Source organism: Eulemur rufifrons, chromosome 8 (genome assembly GCF_041146395.1).
Source record: "Eulemur rufifrons isolate Redbay chromosome 8, OSU_ERuf_1, whole genome shotgun sequence".
Lineage (NCBI taxonomy): Eukaryota > Metazoa > Chordata > Mammalia > Primates > Lemuridae > Eulemur > Eulemur rufifrons.
In genome coordinates, this window is record NC_090990.1 from 68,692,193 (window position 1) to 68,713,188 (window position 20,996).

Genomic DNA, 20,996 nt, shown 5'->3' on the forward strand with positions numbered 1-20,996 from the left:
ATTATTCCGCCTGAACAATCCGGCCGCCCAGTGGCTGAGGGTCGCTGACGTCGGCGGCAGAGCCGGGGAGTAGTTGGGATTTTGCTCTGTCAGTAACACATGTGTAAGAGCCGCGGAGGGAGCGAGCGAGCCGGCTAGAGGCCAGCGCCGCCGCCTCCGAGCCCGGCAGCAGCAGCCCGGGCAGCAGCTCCGGCAGCGGCGCAGGCTCCAGCGCGCCGCGCCCCGGCCGGCCGCAGCCCCGACTCCCGGGAGGGCCCGCCTGCCGCCTCCGCACCGTCCGCCGCCGCTTCCGGGGCTGTAGTATCTGCGGCTGCTCGGCCGGAGGTGCAGGGAGCTCGCCCGAGCCGCCGCCGCCAGCCCCGAGCGAGCGAGCGCGCGGGAGGGAGGAAGGCGGCGGAGGAGGAGGAGCGGGAGGAGCGCGGGCGGGGGCGGGGGCCGCCGGGCGGGGGAATATACAAAGTGAAGCCACATTGCCAAACTTGCAGCAGCGATTGCAGCAGTTGCTGCCGCTGCGCCGCGCCTGAAGCCGCGCCGCGCGGGCCGAGGGCTCCTGCAGCTGCTCGCGCGCAGCCGGAGGCGGAGGAGAAGGACCAGGACTGAGACTGACACTTCTGCTCCCGGCTGCCTGCCACTTACGCGGGGGCCCCCAACCCGCCCCAGAGCAACGCGATTAAAAAAAAAAAAAAAAAAAAGCAGCCCTTAGCCCCCTCCTCCCCTTTCCTGCTTCTGCGAGAACTCCCTCCCTCCCTCCAGTTCCGCCAGCCAAGGCGCCCCTTCCCTGGAAGCCGAGCGGCTTCGCTCGCATTTCGCCGCTGCCGCCTCTCGCAATATTGCAATATAGGGGAAAAGCAGGTAAGGGGGCGGCTGGGGAGCCTCGGGCCGGGTGAGGGGGAGAGGGAGAGAGGGAAGGAGGGGGTCGATTCGGGCCGGGGCTGTTTTCTTTGGCTTCTTTCCCTTGACCGTCCCAAATTGCAAGTAAACAATACGTCGGTATTGCGAGAGTCTGAAACTACCGAGGCCGGCCTGCGAGCTAGCAGGGAGGGCAGCCCCGGGCCGCCAGCTTTGTAGCGGTTCCTGCTTACAAAAGGGTTCTTCTTGGAGACGGGCTGGTGGGGACCCTAGAGGGGGGTGGGGACATTTCTAGTTCCTAAGGGAAAGGCGGAGGGTGCTTAGATGAGCCTTTAAGTATGAGAAGTAGTGTGTGTGTGTATGTGTGTGTGTGGGGGGGGGGTATAGTCAACGACCCCCCTTCTAGTAAACACTGTTTTTGAAACAGTGGCAGAAGGGATCTAAGTGAGCAGGATTCGGTATTGCTGGTTCTTTTTAAAAATTCCTCTTGGCTTATAAGTCTTTTGTTCCAATCCAGGAGGAATCCAGTGAATCACCTAATTAAAATCAAGACATGAATTAAGCATCCATTTTTGTACTACAAATTGCCAGCGCTACGTTTGTCCCTCCCTTGGTCTCCATTAAAAAACACCAGAGACGTTGTTAAAGGGGGGCAGATTTTGCCTCTAGCTGCCAGTTCTGCTTTCTATTTCACTGACTATCCCAGGACCTAAATTGCTTGCCTATGTAATTACTAGAGTATAAGCCTATTTAACTTAAAAGCTTTCTTTTTTTTCTAACTCTAAATGAAACTTGATGAGGGCCCGTCCTTAGTTATCAGGGGAGTCAGTTTCTGGTCAGTCCTCTTGATTCATCTCTTTTAGATTTAATCAGCATTAAGGTATTGCTTGTCCTTAAGAGCTTTAGCTAATGGGGTTACTGGATGCTTTTCTCAGTGTAATGTTTCCTTTTCAAAAAAATATACATATATATTTACCTCTCACCAAAGATGGGGGGCGGGGAAGAGCTTGGAATCTCCTCCCTCTCTCTCCCCTTTTAAAAAGGAATTCGGAGCGATTAAAACGTTGGGGGAAACAGTTTAAAGACCTAGGGCAGGAAATGCAGATTCATTTGGGTTAGGGCTGAAATTGTAACAAAAAGCAATTCCTCGAGTAAATGCATCAGATAAATCAATTTACATAAAGGTATGATGCATTCGGATAAATGCAATGCTAATGGGTTTTAGAGTGGTCCTGTTTCCAAAGTCTCAGGGTTTTGTTACAGCTTAATTGGTGCAGTTCTTATTCTGGTTTATTGTGCGGTCAGTGGACAGACGTTCCGGGACTCTTTCGGAGGAAATGTGTTTAAAATCGGCCTATTTAAGGAACTCGAATCCTTGTTTCGTTCCCTCTCCCTCGTTTTTTTGCAGCAGCCAAGTTGGGCCAGGGACAGGCAAAGTTCGCCTTCTCCCCTCTGAGGTATCAGCTGAATGTCTTGAGCAGGTAGCCTGGAGCCTGGGGGGAGCCCACACTCTCGGCTTACAGAGGACAAAGACAAAACAGGCTGCTTAATTGGCAGTAAATAACTTGATCTTTTTATAGAATAAGTGACTGGAGGAACACTAGGACTTTATTGGACTCAGGATTGGAGGCAACAAATTAATCGGTTTAGGCTAAGCTTTATAAATTGATTCCTATATTATACCCCAGTTGCTTCTCTTGTGGCATTCATTTGAAAGAGTGGGGAATTTTTAAAAGCAGTTTTTGGTGACAGCAGGACTGGCTCGAATTTAACTTGTGCATCTCTTAATAGTGCCTTCTCGCATATTATCTGTACCTCCATCCCCCCCCCCCTTTGGAGGAACAAAGCTTTAGCATTTAAATTGCTGATCAAGGGCAGATTAGTGAGACCAAAGTGGAGAGTGTTTGTATAGGAAGTTAACAGGCATCCTAAAGTTCAATGATCTATTATTCTTGCCTGTGTCCTGAAAACCCAGAGAAAACACTCATTGATCTTCAAAATGAAATGAGATTTGGAACAATAATGGGAGATGGCGGTCACTACAATGGCATGTGAAAGGTGCTGCTTAAAATACGAAAAACCAGTTTCGCAACTTTACACAAGGCACCCCCCTCAACCCCCGCCACCTTGCCTCCCCTCCCACCACCACGCTCTCTGTCTCCCGGTCCCTCCCTCCTTCCTTTTCGGAAAACCGAACTATTTCCAACTTGTGAACTGCAGCTGCACTTCCCAGGGCAGAGCTCGGGAGGGAACGTGGCTCCGGCGGGGCCGCCGCCTCCCCACTCTCGGCGGCTGGCTCTCGGGCTCGGCGGGGGCTGGGGAGGGGCCGGGCGCGGCGGTGGGTGGGTTTGACCCTCATTTGCTGGAGGCGGGCGGCGGAGGGGGAGGAGGGGGCAGTGGGCGGAGGCGGGGGCCGGGAGGAGGCGCCGCGAGGGGTGGAGCGCGCCGCGGAGCCTCGCTCTCGGAGTTTTGACAGTACCCGAGCTGAAATTGTCAGCGGCGGCGAGCGCAGGAAAGTTGAGAGGAGCTCGTGGCCCCAGAACAAAGCTTGAGAAAAGTAAACAGGCGGCTGCTGCCGGCGAGCCTCCCTCCTTCCCTCTCCCCCTCAGCCTCCTTCCCGCCCTTGCCCTGCTGCTTCCTTCCAGCAGCTCCGGGGGAGGGGAGGAGGGGAATGGGCTTGCTCTCTCTCCGGCGGCGGCGATTACTAACTTTTGCATCGCCCCTGTTTTGTCTGTCTATCCCTGTCCCCTTCCCGCCCTCTGCAGACCATGGTGAATCCGGGCAGCAGCTCGCAGCCGCCCCCGGTAACGGCCGGCTCCCTCTCCTGGAAGCGGTGTGCAGGCTGCGGGGGCAAGATTGCGGACCGCTTTCTGCTCTATGCCATGGACAGCTACTGGCACAGCCGGTGCCTCAAGTGCTCCTGCTGCCAGGCGCAGCTGGGCGACATCGGCACGTCCTGTTACACCAAGAGCGGCATGATCCTTTGCAGAAATGACTACATTAGGTAAGACTTTGCTGCCTTTCCCCGAGATGAGATGGGCGAGCCGAGCAATGGAAGGCCAAAGGTTAGCAGGCTTGTAAGGAAAGGAGCGGGCACCTATGGGAATACATTGCAGCCTTCACTTCAAAAACCTTCTGGTTGGCCGAATACAAGAGGTTAGGAAGCCCATGTTAGTCTTCCAAAATTTGATGACAAATTAATGGCAAATATCATACTACCTAAAACTATGTTCGTCTGGTTGGACTGGGCCATTAGGTGTGAAAAGATTGGGCACCCTTCTGGACCAAAATTTTAAGTGGTTAGCCTAGGCTAAAAATAAACATTTCAAGTGGGTGTTAAAATGTGTTCTTAAAACAAGGTAGGGACCCACAGAAAAACTCCGAACAAAAGGTTGACTTAAAAATAAAAGTGTAGTTAGTGAGAAAAGTGATTTGTCTATAGTGATTTATTACGATATTTACAGAAACACCTTTAACTTTTTTGAGTGGAAAACTGTGACTTGTTCTTTGTGCTCCTTGTGAAAAATGCTAATTACCCATCAGTTTAAAGACTTGACATTCTAATAGCAAAAAACAAAAAAATAAAAACAAAAAACCCCCCAAAACCCCAAAACCCAAAAACAAAATCTAGTGGCAGTTTTTCTCTTCTTACTGTTACTTGAAGGTTTGTAATGCTCAATGTTAGTGTGTGGTTTGTGATGTAGAATTTGCAGTTTTTTCAATTGAAGAATGTTCAGCTTTTGGGTTTTTTTGTTGTTGTCATTTGTATCACTGTCCTTGATCCCCAAAAGAGATTTAGGAAAAGAGGCTATAGAATTATACTAATCTTGCATTTTAAAGCAATGTATAGGAACATTCATATGTCCTTGTAAGCAGTCTTTTCCAACAAGTTTCAGTGCAATTAATGGAAAGAATTCAGGAGGTCAGGTGCCTATAGGATCTTTTCAGGTGAACTCAAGCTACTTAAACTCATTAATTTGAAAGGAGGCATTTGAAGGATTACACATTTAATTTGAGTAAATGGTTTGATAGACTGATGCACATGAATGCTTCTAGGAGGTGTTCTGTTTCAACATCCAGTAATTAAAAAAAAAAAAAAAAACCCACACGCACACCGTTGATACAAGAAAACTGCACACTTTTAAGAAGAATTTCATTCTATATAAATTTCTTCCCTAAACCTTTTTCTTTATAGTGATTAGTAGAAAACTTGGTTCTTTCTTTAGTGTGGGTAAATCAGTGGATGAGATATTTTGTTCAAAGTTTAGCTCCATTGTGATTTGCCTTACTCTGAGGCTGATACTGCAAAAGATCCCAATGCAGTTCAGAGCTGAGTATGGGCATGTTTACCCTGGTGATATCATTAGTGTAAAATGATGGAGAAAAATGACGTTTGGTTATTTTGATAATGCAACCTATGTCTGTTCTGCTGGCATCCTTAATCAGTCAAGTAAGAGAAATATAGAAAGCGAGAGGGCTTTTATTTTTAAATTAAGATGGCAACATTAATTTCACTAAGTGTTCTTTTAGAAGTAAATGTTGGAAAATCAGCAGGAACATGAGTGTAATGCTTTCTGGTTCTCCTTCCAAGCAATGCCATGAGCTTTGACAGTATTGTAATTAAATAGAGAGCAAAATTGTGGTAAGAAAGGAGTGTGGTTTGAAGTGGAAAAATTGACAGTTCTGTTAAGATTAGGTATATGGTACAGATTCATCTCTTCTCCAAGTGCCTTCAAAAAAACCCTTGCTTCTGATTGCAACTAATTAAAAAGAAGATGGGTCCACTTGTATTCCCTCAGGACAAGTTTAGGCAAGTGGCTTCCTGGGAATCGTCCATTCCTTTACCTGTATTTGGGGCCAAATATAAATGCCCATTTGATGCTTCCTTGTGGCCTAATGGAGCAATGGAGGATGTGTGCCCAGCTCTGAGCCTTAATTAATTGGGTCCATGTTCTCACTTCCTTTCTTTTCTTCTTCTGAATCTGGAAACTGGAGCCAGCCAGGCTTGCTCTTGAACTAGATGCTACCCTGAGAACCTTAGATCTGTCCAGGAGAGATGAGTTCTAGCTCTGTGCTGAATTGATCGCCTCACACTTTGCTCCGGGCTCACCAGCAGCTGAGCTCCTCCTCCCCCCTATTTAGAGATCTCTGAAGTCTTCCTTCAGCGTTCCCTCTCTCGGCCCACCAAGATGCCAAAAGGGTGGGAAGGTGGGGAGGCGCCGCCATCCTATTCCTGTGAGCTACCCCCCTCCCCAAGCTCCCCCAAGTCCACTTGTTGGAGGAGCTTTCAATTCCTCGCGGACCGCTACTGAAGAGTGCAGTAATCCGCTTGCCTGCCGCCAGGTGAAGGAGACCCCTCGGCCCGGCTGGGACCACAGAGCAATTTATTAAGGGGCTTTTAAACTGTCTGACTTTGAGGTTGTGGTTTTTTTGAAAACAACCGAGATCTGGCTAAAAAGCTGCGGGAGAGCTGGGAGAGGCCGGCTGGGGCGCGGGTTGGTAGGGGAGGGGGGCCGCTTTTCCCCTGTCCCCTCCCCCTCAGCGGCCAAGTGTCGATTGGGCAGAGCTGGGCTTCTGCCGCTCCCTCCAAGATTTCAGATAAAGCGGCTGCCTTGCTGCAGCGAATCCGCACAATTAAAAGCTTTAATTAGTGGCTCCTCCATTTTCTTAGTTCTGATGGGCTTTATCTAATGAGATCTGGTCTCTGGCTTAGATCTGCTCCGAATGACGTGTCCGCAATGAATGAGAGCTGCGTCGCAAACAAAACATTTAATTAACAAAATTGGCCTCTAAGAGAGGGAGGGAAAGGCTGGAGGGGGGTGTGGAGAGGAGGGGGAGGGTGGATCTTAAAGGGACCCACGCCTGCCTAACCCCCCACCTTATAAAAGTCGGCTAGCCCTGGAACTGGCCCCTTCTCCACCCCGGCCCCCGACCCCCGACCCCTCGGTTCTACCCAGGCGCGGTGGAGTAGCTTCGGAAACTCCGTTTCTTTCCTCGAACCCTCTCTCCTTCACCCCCACCTCGGGCCCGAAGACTGGCGCGGAAAGTGCTGCGAGAGGAGGAAGTTCGGAAACCGACGGGTGGGGCCCCAGGTCTGGGGAGGGCGAGGAAACGCGTCGGTAGCCCGGGTGGCTGCGGGCGGCCAGCCCTTCCTCGCTCGGCAGGGCCAGTGCCGGGACCGGCGCCGCCCGAGGCCGTAGCGAAGGCGCCGAGCACGGCGGCGGCCCGGGGCCCGCGAGGGGGCGAGCGCAGGGCAGAAGCCCGGAGAGCGGGTCGCGCTTTCTTCCCGGTTCACGTGGCGCCCGCAGCCGCAGTAAGCACCGCGCGGCCGGGGTGGGGGCCTGGGTGGGGGGCATTGGTGGTGGAGGGTGTGTTTGGGGAGGGGGGAAGCGTTAGGAATGGAGGCGCCGCCAGGCAGCGAGTTCATTTCCCTGGTAATCAACAGCAAGCTGCTATATTCAGAGAATGCTGTCCCTTTAATTGAACAGGCTAGGTAATTAAATGGCACTTTTCCAATAGGACGTGCTAGGTAAATCTAATAGTTGGTTATTTAATATCACTTTGAAGTCTGCCCACTCAAGCACAATGACAGCACAGGAGCATGTGAACTATTAGCTAGGAAAAAAAACCCAGGATCTCAAAAATTAATTAAATCGCATGCAATTTAGGGGGAACGTTTATCTTGATTTGTCATAACAGAATTAATTCAAGGCCTCCAATTCACTTGGGGGCAGATCTGTTACTCTGAATTAACCAAGCGTAATTTGGCTGATTTTTTTTTTTTTCCTCCCTCCCCTCTCTAATGCAGCAGTTGCGATTATGCACAGCCCCCCTCTTAAGTATCAATAGCTTCTGGTGCTTTTAAGGTGCTTGGTCTCTAGTTATTCCGAAGTACCTTTAATGGACTTGGCTCCAGGCATAATTTCTGGGTTGCATTTCTTTGTTACATTTAATATAGCTGGTGCAGAATTTAGATTAAATATAGGAACCTGCTGGAAAACCAATTGCTTCTGGATCAGTAGCTGTGGATGTGCATTTTTCTCCTCAGATAGGTTGCTGATATTTACTTGCAGGTACAAATGTATACCTTTCAGCCATTCTTAGAAACGTACCTCTCCTTGCCTGAAAGCCATGTAGAAAACACAGGCAGGTAGCGCTCCATATTGCGTGTTTTTTGCTTGAAGTAATAATGCAGTTGAAAATAAGCCCACCTATTGGTCATTGAAGTTACTGAATGATGCTAAGCATTGATACTAAACTAAAAATACGACTTGGCCTCCTTTCTTAATGTCAGCAAGGAGAGTTGGAGCTGAGCGGGCCAACGGGACTAACACTACATGGTGTTTTTCAAATAGGAGCACAGCGCCTTTAAAGTGCAGAGGTTTGGTGGGATTTCTTCCCATCTTTTCCCTTTTCCCCATATAAGGAACCTCTTGATGTTTGTGATTGATTGCATTGCCCAAATGCTGAAATATTAACGACCTTCTTGGACTGAGGACCCAAAGAAAGGAAACTGAAACCAATTCTGTCATCACAATTAAAGACTCCCCTGGCTTTAATTAGCCTGACCTGGGGTATATCTCCCCGTTGCTTGAGTTAAAGAGAAAAGAGCCCATTATAGTCCAGTCTGAGACCGATAGCTACTTAATTGAGCACCTAAAGCCTCGAGCCTTTTAAATCAAACACTGTCCTGGACAGTGCCCCTGGTTAGATAATTAACTCTCCAGCGCACAGAAATGTTGTTAAAAAAAAAAAAAAAACACAACTTTTCAGAAAAAGGGTGGAATTCTAATGGTAGCCTTCCTCTCTGGTAAAAGGGGATTAGAATGTGTATAGACATGTAAGTTGTTCTGCTTGGAGGCAGCCTTAAAGCTGTAGACATGGAAAGATCTTAAACTCCATTAATACCTTGTCCAGTAGCACATCAGCCCTGGGTAGATCTTGGTCATTTTCAAACTTTGTAACTGTAATTTTTAACACTTTAGGAATCCCACCATTTTGTGGCTGATTGTTCTGTGAAAGGTTATGATAGCAGTGCTGGAGCAAATAAGACACATGAAAAGCTTTTGGATTGCATACGGCTGCTCTGATTATCAAAATACACTTAGATGTTGAAGACATACAACTGACTTTACTCAGGGTGAATTGTTAAATAAATGAATACTTAGGCTGGGTAATCAGATCGGTACTGTGAAACGGTATTTTTGAGATGGAATGTCACTGTGTACCTGTTGGTAGTGGCAGCCATAATTATAGACTCTTATCCATTAAAATACTTCTGGGTTGCTGTAAGAGGATATTTGGTCCTTAGCCCTGGTAGGATTCTGCTCCCCACCCCATCCCCAATTACTTTCCTTCCTTTATCCTCAGCATGTATTGCCAGGTTGACTGGTTTTTAACTTTATTTTTACCCAAATTGTTTGAATTTGGCATCCCTCTTGGGGACAGGAATAGCACTGCTGTTGTCCATAAACTCTTTCCTCTTTCCTTCGGGCCATGCTAATTCTCTGGCCACTCTGCCCTTCTGAGAACTCCCCTGCGGCAGCAGTGCTGTAGGTGAGGCACCGGGAGGTCCTCATCAATGTTGCTGAAGTGGTCCAGCATTAGGAGACAGCAGCCCAGAGGCCCCTCGAGCTCCCACATGGTGCGGTCCTGTGGCTAGAGGTCCTGACAGTGTATTATTTCAGCTTTCTTTCTATAACTGTTCTGATTCTGCAAGAACGTGTCAATGTGTCGTGGATTTCAGACTAATTAGTTTTGAAATGGAGTTTTGATTGAACTCTTCAAATCGATGCTGCTGCAAAATTTGTTTCTTGGGCTTCCTATTAAAAGCCATCTTAAGGGGCAGTTTTACTACTCTCCCTGTCGTTCAGTCAATACATTTAATAACAACTTACAGGCTATTTTCAATAAAGTGGCGACAGCAAATTAGTAGTTTGAACATGACAAGCCTCTTCTGCAAGACCAGATTCTGAAAACTCAAAGCAATTATTTTTATATAGAGGCATGCCGCAATCATTCAGATTACGGGGTGTTCTATAGGCACATGTCTCCTGGTTTGACACAAACTGCATTTTATGACTTTATTTGGAGAAGGAGGAAATGCAAATATTAATATTTATTATGACACCAATATGTTAATTTGTAAGTCCTATTACTTTGTTTTTCATTATTGAAAAGTGCCTCTCTGACCCTGCTTAGTTGTTCCGATATCACCTTTCAATGTGAAATCATTTTGGTCTGTTTAATAAATATTTGTGGATATTAAAGAGGGAAGCCCAAAAGCAAATAAAGCTTCTCAGCTTGAGTCTACAGATTCCATAAAAGTGAAAGTTCGGTAGTTATTAAAATATTTTGTTGTGCCTGTAGAAGGATATAAGGCATTATGTATATGTTTTTCTTCAGTATAGCACACTTCCTTGAGCTTTCCCCTCCTCTGCAGCCTTTTCCTTCTCCCCCTCCTCCCCCTATGGCAGATGTTGTGGTCTCATTTGATTGCATAGGAAAACTGCAGTGATACAGCAAACACCCAGAGAGATATGATGACAAATGGGTCCAGATCCCGGTAAATTACTTTCTGCTCAAATCGAAATTTCATTCAGTTTGTTGCTAGCAGAGATGAAGTAATCTAAATTGTGGACTCAGGAGCAGATAGAGGGAAGTTGGAGCAAGCATTTCATTATCAAGAGAGAGAGAAGGTTAGGATGAAAGAGATGAGCAGAGGCAAATCTTAAGTGTTGACACCATGATTGAAAAGGTTAACCCATACACATTATATATCAACCTGGATAGCAGAGAGTTTCTAATGGAAAGTCTGCACTGATGGAGGTTTACGGGAGTTTCAATACACTGAGCATGATGTCTTCTTAGATATACAATCAAATCCTCTTAACCCTTTTGATGACTCATATCTCAAGATATGATTAAAGTACAAAAGAGTTCTTCATATAATTTCAAGGACACAATGCATTTAAACTCCAGTCATGAATTGTATCTTTTTTTATGATGAACCCAGTAATCTGATAAAATGTGTGTAGAACAGAATTGTTTTTTGTGTTTGCTAGAGGTGTAAGTCAATATTTTGATTAAATCCGGAGCATCCTCTTCCTCTGTGATAGGCAGAAGTTAGTTGTCCCCCGCCCCCCCGAAAAGGATTTTTTCCGGATTATGTAAATCACTCAGAAAATTTGAGGCTGAAGCCTAAGAATTCAGCCTCTTTCAAAAGGGAAGGCTGTAGTCTGGGGGTATTTTTCTTTCTTTCTTTTCGGTTTAGGATTATTCATTGGTGTCAACCATCATTCTTTGTTTCAGGTTATTTGGGAATAGCGGTGCTTGCAGCGCTTGCGGACAGTCGATTCCAGCGAGCGAACTCGTCATGAGGGCGCAAGGCAATGTGTATCATCTTAAGGTAGCATTTGAACCTCTCTTTAAAAAAAAAAACATGCCTTTCCTACATAGGGACAAAGCATTTCTCCTTAGTGTGAACTCTGTCTTCTCAAGCTGCAAACACTAAAAGGAATGATCGGAGCTATAGCATGGCAGTGATGGTCGCACATCCGCACGCACCCCTCACACTCCCCATTCCACACAAGCACGCGTGTATTTGTCTCTTCCCCCTTTAGCCTAATCCAATTTATTGCATTTTGACTTACTGTTTTCTGGAATCCTGTCAAAGGAAGAAAAACACTAAACCCTAAGTGGCTCTGTACTTGACAGATACCTGCTTAAAAGCAGGTTATAAACTTGTAACCAAAAAAAGACTTAATTTGTACTTGTTTTCAGTGAGTTTGTTTTTCCCTTTCAGTGTTTTACATGCTCTACCTGCCGGAATCGCCTCGTCCCAGGAGATCGGTTTCACTACATCAATGGCAGTTTATTTTGTGAACATGATAGACCTACAGCTCTCATCAATGGCCATTTGAATTCACTTCAGAGCAATCCACTACTGCCAGACCAGAAGGTGAATACCCAGCAATTACTAATAAGCTTTGTTAGAGCAAGTTGGAAGGTTCAACCTCTTAACGTAGGAAGGGTGGTTTTCCTGGGTGGTTGTATTTTTGCTTGCCCTTTGGAAGAAATGTAGAGTTATTAATCATGCATAGAGTGTTTATAAGTAGGAGAGCTGATTAAATTGTCAATTCTTTGTAGTTAAAAAAAATCTTGACTTGGCTATTATATCTGTAGCTTCACTCATGTTGAACATAAGATTATCACATGCAAAGTCAAACAAAACATAAAACTACCACATAAGCAGTTATTTAATCCATTTGACCATTTTGAAATTCAGAAACATGATGTGATAGGTTATTGTGGGAGGAAAATTAGAACATTTAGGGTAGGAAAAGGGAATAAATGTCTTTGTCATGAAAGAATGATTTCTGCATTAGTAATAGCAATCCGGACACCTGCCTTCCAAACCCAATTTATGGTGCATTTATTTTTAGAAGAGCAGTTTTACAAAACATTCTGTAATTCCAGAAGAGAGCATTTTTGTTGATTGGTAGTCCCGTAAAATTTAATTAAGTTACTGCTTTTAAAACAAAGGTCTTGTTTTTGCTAACCACTTTGTGGTACTAATATCTCCATTAAAGATTACATATCTTGATTCTTGATCCCCAACTTGAAAGTCCATGGACCAGAGTTAGAAATGAGGAAATTATACAAGTATACAAATCTTATAGTATTAGAACGCACGAGGAAAAATTGGTGATCAACAGTTGTCCAGCACCCCCAGTACTGGATAGTTTTAGATCTGTTTTAATCTCCTTAATAAGTCCTATAGCTATGCAAGTGAGTGCATTTTGATAACTGCTGTGCCTAATTTGTAACAATTACTGTCAACCTTCAGTTAAGAGACTGTTCATTCCACACTGGCCCAGAAAAGAGTGAAATGTATGACTCGTACGCATAATTTTATTCACATCATATTTCATACTGATTATGTATTGATGACATTGATTCATTTACTCTTTACAGCGCCACTTGCATGGATATTAAATCTTATTGACCACAGATGAATTTTAATTTCAGATTGGTGATAGATTTTTCCATCAGCTCTGATAGTATGTTTGACTTTTTCATCATTAACCCAGGCAATCACACAGCACTGAGTTATTGCATTGAAACAAAAAGTGCACACTTCACTTGGTAATTCTTTATGGATTTACAATAGGAACTTCATTAATGTCTGTTGTAAGGATCACAAAAAACAACATTTATCTGCAAATAGGACTTTAGCAAGCTCCAAAAGTCTTGGGGGAAAAAAAAATAGGCTTCTTTGTCTTCTGTAATGCATTTTCTTAATGCTGAGGGGTGGGAGGGATGACAAATATTTGAAAACTTTGAACCGTTTAAAATTATACTGCCATATTTTAACGCTTGCATTTGTCCGTTTCTTTTGCAAAAGTTTATAGGGTAATTTTAAATTTACTTTCCCTTTTCTTATTTAGTAAGTGTTAATTAAATGAAATTATGTGCACTTTTATTTATTTAATTTACTAATGTGGGAAGCTACATAGAATAACCATTTTAGGAATAAAAGTCCAATTTTTTATTGTAAATTAACCAGGCACCAATGAATGAGGCATTTCAGGCTTCTTTAAGGAGTGCCAATACATATAAAAACTTGCAGATTTTTATGATTTGAATTCTAATGAAGTGAGTCTACAGGGCAAAGTTGAGGACAATGAATGGGTAACATAAATATTTTGAGATACCTATTTTAAGATAGAGGCAAAGCCATTTGTAGTTATACTTGGCAAAAAAAAAAAAAAATGCTACGAATAAAATGGTACATCTCTTCCCCACCTCCTCCAAAGTAAACGCTTAATTTTTCCCCAAGTCATGTCTTCATTTTTTTCCTGGTTTTATACCATTTCTTCCCTGACTTAGCACAGTACTGTATAAAAACTGAGTGTTAACAGCTCACCAACATGCATGGCGAGAATTGAGGGCTGTAGAGACGAGACGGAAATTGTAGCTAGGTTGTGAAGCACTGAATACAGGCAGTAATAATGTTAGCTAGGGACGTAGTGCAAAGGACTCCTAAGAAATATGAGCAGGGTTTCAGTATTATCTTTTTGAGTATAAGAAGGTGTAAATTTAGAGGTGTTAGAAAGAAAAACCAGAGAAAAATCTGGTTTACGTGTTTACAGGATTACATGTACTGTGCTTTTCATAGAAGTCTTCTGTTTTCCACATCGTTTTCAGCATGGGAGTGATAGGGTGTTCATTTTGGAACATTAAATAATATTTTAGTCAATGAATAAGAACCAACTAGTATATATTTTCTTACTGTTGGAAGCCAAAACAGAGACAGGTGGCCTTCAAAAATTAATAGCTCTTAAAAGGCATAAGGAAATACAACTTAAGGATATGTTCTTGTCAGACATTGGTGAGAAGCTGTGTTTTGGGGGTGATGTTAATTAAGAACATTTCCCCGTTGGCATAAATGTCTCACATTTTTGCCCTTTGTGCTCAGCTCACCATGAGCACAGTCAATTCACAAGGTAGTTTTTGTAAATAAAGGTTTTGGGCAAGATGAACGTGGTCCAGAGAGATATTAATGAGAGGGCAAGGGGGAAGAGTTAATGAAAACACACTTCCTGGTGGAACATAAACCGCTTTTTAGAACTAGAGAATGCTTTAAAATTATTTTCCCCAAACCCTGTGGCGTTTCTTTTCTGGCGGCGATGAGAATGGGGAGAAATGACAAATAGCTCCATTTTATTATTTTCTTCTCTCTCATTCTCCATATTTTTGGTAGGGGAAATTGGACATTTATTTTGGCTGCTTTCCTTCTATTCGTAGAACCAATTACATTTTCAGTGCATTATGCATATTAAATATACTCAAGCATCCTTTTGCTTAAAAGTAATGAGTCGATTATTTGTACACCCCTTCTTTAAAGGCAGTTAATTGTATGGAAAGTATAGGTCCCCATCATCTGGTCCCTTTAAACTTTTATTCTCCTGAAATTTGTTCCCAGTGTCTGGGCTGTGTAGTTTAGTTGTTGTGCTGCATCATTAGCTTTTGTATATTCTGAGAGAAATAATTTTAAGCTTTTAAATCATATAGTGATTGAAATTTCAGATTTCAGATTGAATGAAATCTCAGGCCACTAGTGTTCAAGGATCTACAAAATTTTATGACCTATATCATTTAAAGAAGGCTTGGCTAACCTCAAGAGAATATTGCCTTCTAGAGAGTTATGTAAATCAGGAATTGTGGCTAATTTTTTCTTTTGTAGATTGCTGCCTGCTTTGGAATTTTTTTCTTCCACTCAAAAGTGTGATGGTGCCATCTAGAATTATCTGTGCTTTTCAGTAGAATAAGAGATCACATCTCTTTAGTTGGAGGAAAATTTAGTGAGTGTTGCAGCTTACATATCATTTTGCAGTTCCCCCATAGTTACATAATTGGTGTTGTGTGTGTCCATCGTAGAGGACATTTGATGCTCATTTATTAAATATGCTTGCTGGCTGCTGCCGCATCTTTGTTCTGGACAGACAAATTACCTTTCTCACACTGAGCTTCCACTCTGGGGAATTAAGCCTCCACCACTTTAATTAGCTTGGAAGTAGGGGGTTGCAGTTCCTAATAGACTTCAGGCTTTTAGTAAGTTAGGGAAAGGGTGAAACGAGAACTTCCTGGGAAGCTCAAAATGTCATTTAAAAACCATAAAAACCTAATATATATTATTTCATTTTGGTAATTGCAAACAGATTGTATTTGATGACTGTGTGGATTACCATTTCTAACTTCGACATTGAAGTTAGACTTGCCTTGAACTATATTCTTTAATCTATCACAAGTCATTAACCATTATATATATTCATTAATCCATTTATAATATTCATGTATGTTAATGTTACTTAAATATAGCAGGCATAGCAGGTAGGAAATAATTTAGTGAAAAATATCTGAATGTTTGGACATATAATTTTTCATACACATACCCCTGTAGGTAGAACCAATATGGGTCAATAGATGTCACCTGGGACATCAGAATAATAATGATAACTGCCTGTATTTGTTCAGCTTTTATTAAGGGCCAGACACTGTTGAAAGTACTGTAATATGTTATGTAATAATCATAACAGTCTTATTATCCCCACTTTAAAGATGAGGAAACTGAGGTCAACAGGCAGTTTATGTAACTTGTCAAGAAGGTTATACAGTTGAACATATTAACTTCCTGGGCAGGAACTTGGCTCAGAACGTCCCCGTTACTAAAAAAAAGTCCAACATCCCCCTACTAGGCAATTCATTCCTTTTGAAGAGAAACTTACTTTTACCAGAGTCGAGCAAGTCATTGTAGAACTTTACACCAGAAACTTTCTGAGAGTTCATTTATTGTCTCATTTTCTCTGCTAGTAAAATTGCAGAAAATGTTATGCTTTAGTTCTTCACTGCCGGAGTAAGTAGCGTAGAAAGCCTCCATCAAGTCACAGTTGGAAAGTAATCTAATAAAAGAAGATTAGTGAATGTGGAGAAGACAAAAGCAGTCATGTTTGAGTTTAATATCTCTCAAATTTAGCATTTTAGCTAAGATGCCCATTTTTATTTCTTGCAGGTCTGCTAAAAGGTCAGAGTAATGCAGAATGCGTGCCTTCATCTCAGATTTTGTTCATCACAGGTGGATCCCATGTGTCTTCAGTAGACAAGTCACCTTTGTAGCTAGCACCAGTGCCAGCTCCATGCCATTGCACCTTCTTTAGTCTTGATTGCCCTTCCCGCATTTATTGGTGTATTAAAATGACTGAATATGAACATTAAGGACTCTATGAACCTGGGCTAATGGGAGACTGTAGAGAAAATGAAAAAAGATCCACCAGAGGACATCTTTGGGGGGGAGGGAGCTGGGAGGGGGGAGGGAAATGACTAATGAAGCTAATTAAAAGAAGCATTCAAATCTGCTTTCTACCCTCATTAACAATTAGCAGGGCACTGGCCAGAGTTTGTACCCTGTGTTTTACCTTAACAACATTCTATTTGCTCTTTGTATATTTAAGTGTTGTAAGGAAACGTGTTTCAATCAAAACTGAACATGAGATAAAGGAAAGAGATGTGGCTTTTGTGATATTCTATCACAAACACTTTTATTGTATCTCTGTAAAATACAATGTATGTATGCATGTAAGTGTTTTTGTCCTAATGTTGCTACTCCCATGGCAAAGAAAAAAAAAAAAAAGAATGAAAAAAAGAAAAAAATTGGAAAAAAATCAGGCTCATAGAAGCTACTGTGTAGAAATTTCCCCTTCTAATTTGCTGAATGAAGAAAAAAATCTTTTATTTGTGATATTTTCAGAGACATTTGCTCTAGTATGGTGTATTTAAATAATAAAAACTTAAAAGAAAAAATATTCAATGGTGTTTGGGTTTAAACACTGCTTTTTCTCTTCTGTATTTTGGACGAATTTAGTTTTTTAAAAATTTGATAACAAGCTCACTTTAAATTTGAGGGGTTGAGGGAGGCGGTGTGTATATTTATTTAGCTCTGGGCCAATTCAGTATTCTTCAAATTACTTAACCATGCCATTTTTGGCAGGGGTACAAAGCAATGTTTCTGAGTCCTTTTTATAAGTTCAAATATTCTGTTAACAGTACCTCATTACACTTCTATATCACAGTGAATCTTTTGTGTTTATGTATAAATACTTGTTTGATTCTTCAGCTATTCTGTTTATTCTTTTTTCTCAATAGGAAAGCCTTGCGTTTTGGTGAAAAGCATGTTAAAGAATATGGCACAAGCATCTTGTTCTCCCATCAGTTTTATAGCTTTTAAAGGAAATAGCGCTTCTAAATCATACCCGTACATGTTTTGAAGTTGCATTAGTTGTTAGGGCCCAGAACTCTTTTATAGTGATCTTCGATGGGTGAAGCAGCAGTTTCCTGGTGAGCTTTAGACTTGTGTGGTCAGTCGGTCGGTTGTAAGCTTTTTGTTTTACTCTTACACGCCTCTACATTTCCATGTTTGTTGGAGGAGGATTCCAGTTTCATTTAGTCGTATTCTTGAGATACTGAGTTGCTATTTCTGGCAGCAGTGTCCACAGCAGCACACCTGCATTGCCTGCGGAGCTGCCCTGCAGAAAGCATGCCACACAGGACTCAGTGCCCAACGGCTGGGGCTGGAGTGAGGAAAACCAAACGGGCCTGGATGCTAGGGCTATGCTGCCAGCCGCCTTAGGTGTGCAGGAATCTCAAGTACAGGTTCCATCGCAGGCTAATAAAAACCAGGTGTGTTTACAATGCTACGTAAAATTTTCCTTTTAAAGATAGCATTTATTTTCTCTTGTTCTAGAAAAGCCCCTGACGTAGACCCTCCCTCTGAGAATAGCGGTAGATGGTAATAGAGTCTGTCTCAGCACATCTCAACTAACAGTTGGCTTCCCTTTTGAGAACTTCTGTGCTCACGTCCTGCTTTCAAAGATTGCAGGCCAGGAAGAAAAATCAGTTGCTCAAACTTCAAACCTCCTGTAGGAGAATTTAAAGGCAGAGGGTTAAAGTGAATAGTTTTGTTAGAGGTTTATGGAAAAGAAAATGCAAGGAAAAAAATAAGATGAAGAAAATCACATACATAACAGTATCTGTTTGAATTAGATCCCTGGGGGAGTTTCTTCGAGCTAGTTCTGGTTCTTATTTTTTTGTTCTTTAAGAAACTTCCTAAAGGAAGTTGGACTCCTCAGGATGGTGAAGGGGAAAATGTGTTAATAAGATTGTAAACGTCATCTGTATTCTTTTTGGCATAAGTACTCATGTCCCATATAGAGTAGAAATTCAAAGGAGGTGGTTAATCACTTTTAGTAAGTAATACAGTGTGGCATGTAGTGATGTGGAGGGCTAAGGTCGTTACAGACTTTAAATGAACTATTATATGGCTGAGTCCTCCAGCACTGCTGCACATTTAATAACGAGCTTCTAAAAGCATTTCTTAAGTTGCAGACCTATAAGATTACAAATGTCACTCATGTTAGTATAATCCACGTGCAAGTGATGAAGCCTTCTCTTTGATGTGCTAAATTGGAGAAGGACTAATGGAGCTATGAATATACAATAGAACATATTTAAGTAGTAGTCTTGCTTTAGGTAAAACACTTCCTTGAAACCAGAGGCATTTCAAACAATAAAACCCTGCTCTAATGTGGATGGAAAGCCACTAAAAACACTCCGGTTTATTCTGATGTGAGCAGTGATTGTGTGCAGTTCCTTTGCTAAGCCCAGCATTGCTAGGGAAAAAACAAAACAAAACTATGAGCTTATTCCACCTTTCATCCATTGCATTTGTGATGTTATTGGTGAGATGTACGCTGTTCATTTGAAAGGACTTATTTAATATTAACCACGTCATAGCGCAAGATGGCCCCCAGTCCCTACAAGCAAGTGCAATTAAAAATAAAAGCAAATGTTACTGAGCCCTGCTGAACTCTTGATAAAAAAAATTATGTTTATGATACATATAAATATCTCAGTCATGCAAATTGTCACTCTTGCTAATGAAACAATTTTGTAAAAAGATTGTCCCCTAAAAGGGTTTAATGTTTTTTACCTAACTGTCTAGTTAGATTTACACATCCTGCAAGGCAGGGGAACCTAAAGCCTTTCCAAACCAAATCGTTTGCCACAAGAAACTATTTCCAGCTCTTCATGATTTATTAGGAAATAGTTTAACACAGACTGTAGTGTCTTATAAAATACAAAATGAGAAAACTGTCACACCAAAATGAAGCCTGTGAAATTGTCATCTTAATATTAACTGTATTTAAATTCTTTCTTTTGCCCTTATTAACACTGATATTTGAAACAACTAATCATCTAAAATGAAGCTCTTAAATTAAATAGCTTTAAATGTCAATATAGTAAGATTCTAATGTGGGCTACTATTTATATAAAATATTTCTTAGGGCCAATAAATTATGTAACAAACAGTAAATCTAAAAGCTATATGTCAGGAGTCTAGTGAAGAGGTTCCATGTAGCCTAAATAATTGTATTTAAATAGAGAAGCAGTTTTCCAAAGACTCCTTCGTCCTTCATCAGAGAATTCTATCCTGGGTGCTTTCCTACCTATGACTCAGTTTGAGAGATCACCGGAAACAGACTGTTTACAAGTTTATGTTACTTGTCGCTTTGTTACTAAGACTCACCTATTGTCAGTCCAGCCAAGTCACAGAAATGCTTATTGCAGTTAAATAGCAATTTGTTTCCATGAAACTGCAATTAAAGTATTACTGAGCAGCCATTTTAGATTGGCAATGCTCTGAACGCATGTTAAACAGCCAACAACTCCCGCTTGCAGAGTCTGAGCTCTGACTAGCAGCAAAGTGTAACACATTCACCGATGTTGGGTACCTAGTTAAGAGGCATTTGTAGCCCTCCGCTTCCACCAGCTCCCATCGTCAGCATGCTGAGAGCAATGACAAGTCGGGGCTGATTTTTGGAAGGTGAACTTGCAACTCCCCTCAAATGAATACTGTTTTCACTTGCGCAGTGGTGCTTTATGCTGGTAGATATGTTCATGTTTCCTAGAGGGAATGTTTTCAAGTTCAGATTGATTCTGCTGAGAATGGACTGCAACTCAGAGGCCTCAAGCCAATAATGTACTACAGGTTCTGACATGTTACAGCTGTGTAAACAGGGCCATTCTATCTCCTAAATCACAACTAATAAAGCATAGGATGAAAATCAATTGATTCTGTTATAAGTTCTTTGAATGACACTGGAAAGTTGTTTAATGACTCTCTGTTAGAATGGACAAGCCTGAGTTGAGCCACCCAAGTACCAATTTTAATTGTCTCTCTCCCCTCAGAAACAGGGCAGGACAGCCTTTCCTGGGTATTAACATCACCACCACCAGATCAAAACCTGCTGGGGAAAGGAAGGATCTGAACTGAATTCTTCCTGTGGATCTAAAGTTCAGGATTTGTTGAGTGAGAAAGGTGAAGTGCAAAGGTTTTATTGAAAATGCGAAACATTGATGTAAGATCCTGAGAGAGGAAAGGATTTCAGAGGTGGTGTTTTAAAATGCAGTTAGCACTGAATTCTAACCAGTTCGGAAACAATCATTAGCTCACAAGAACAGGAGGCCTCTCACTTTCCTTCAGCCTAGAAAGATCCCCCGTCCTTGAGTCAAAGGGTTTACATCTTCAG

At 42.5% G+C, this 20,996-nt stretch overlaps 1 protein-coding gene across 2 annotated transcripts; it reads left to right on the plus strand.

The window, feature by feature from the left end:
* The first annotated feature begins 446 nt into the window (after window positions 1-446).
* Window positions 447-20,535, plus strand: LMO4 (LIM domain only 4). Of its 2 annotated transcripts, none has more exons than XM_069478173.1 (5): window positions 447-852; window positions 3,615-3,853; window positions 11,161-11,257; window positions 11,654-11,809; window positions 16,424-20,535. In XM_069478173.1, the coding sequence occupies exons 2-5, from the start codon at window positions 3,618-3,620 to the stop codon at window positions 16,430-16,432; spliced, it is 498 nt and encodes a 165-aa protein (XP_069334274.1). In that variant the 5' UTR covers window positions 447-852; window positions 3,615-3,617; the 3' UTR covers window positions 16,433-20,535. The 2 variants fall into 2 exon arrangements, with proteins under 2 accessions (XP_069334274.1, XP_069334275.1); XM_069478174.1 differs by lacking the exon at window positions 447-852 and adding an exon at window positions 3,316-3,406.
* Window positions 20,536-20,996: the final 461 nt, after the last annotated feature.

Coding starts and splice junctions, on each gene's coding strand:
- LMO4 (XM_069478173.1), top strand. CDS start 3,618: ATGGTGAATCCGGGCAGCAGCTCGCAGCCGCCCCCGGTAACGGCCGGC. Junction 3,854..11,160: donor TGCAGAAATGACTACATTAG/GTAAGACTTTGC, acceptor TCTTTGTTTCAG/GTTATTTGGGAATAGCGGTG. Junction 11,258..11,653: donor GCAATGTGTATCATCTTAAG/GTAGCATTTGAA, acceptor TTTCCCTTTCAG/TGTTTTACATGCTCTACCTG.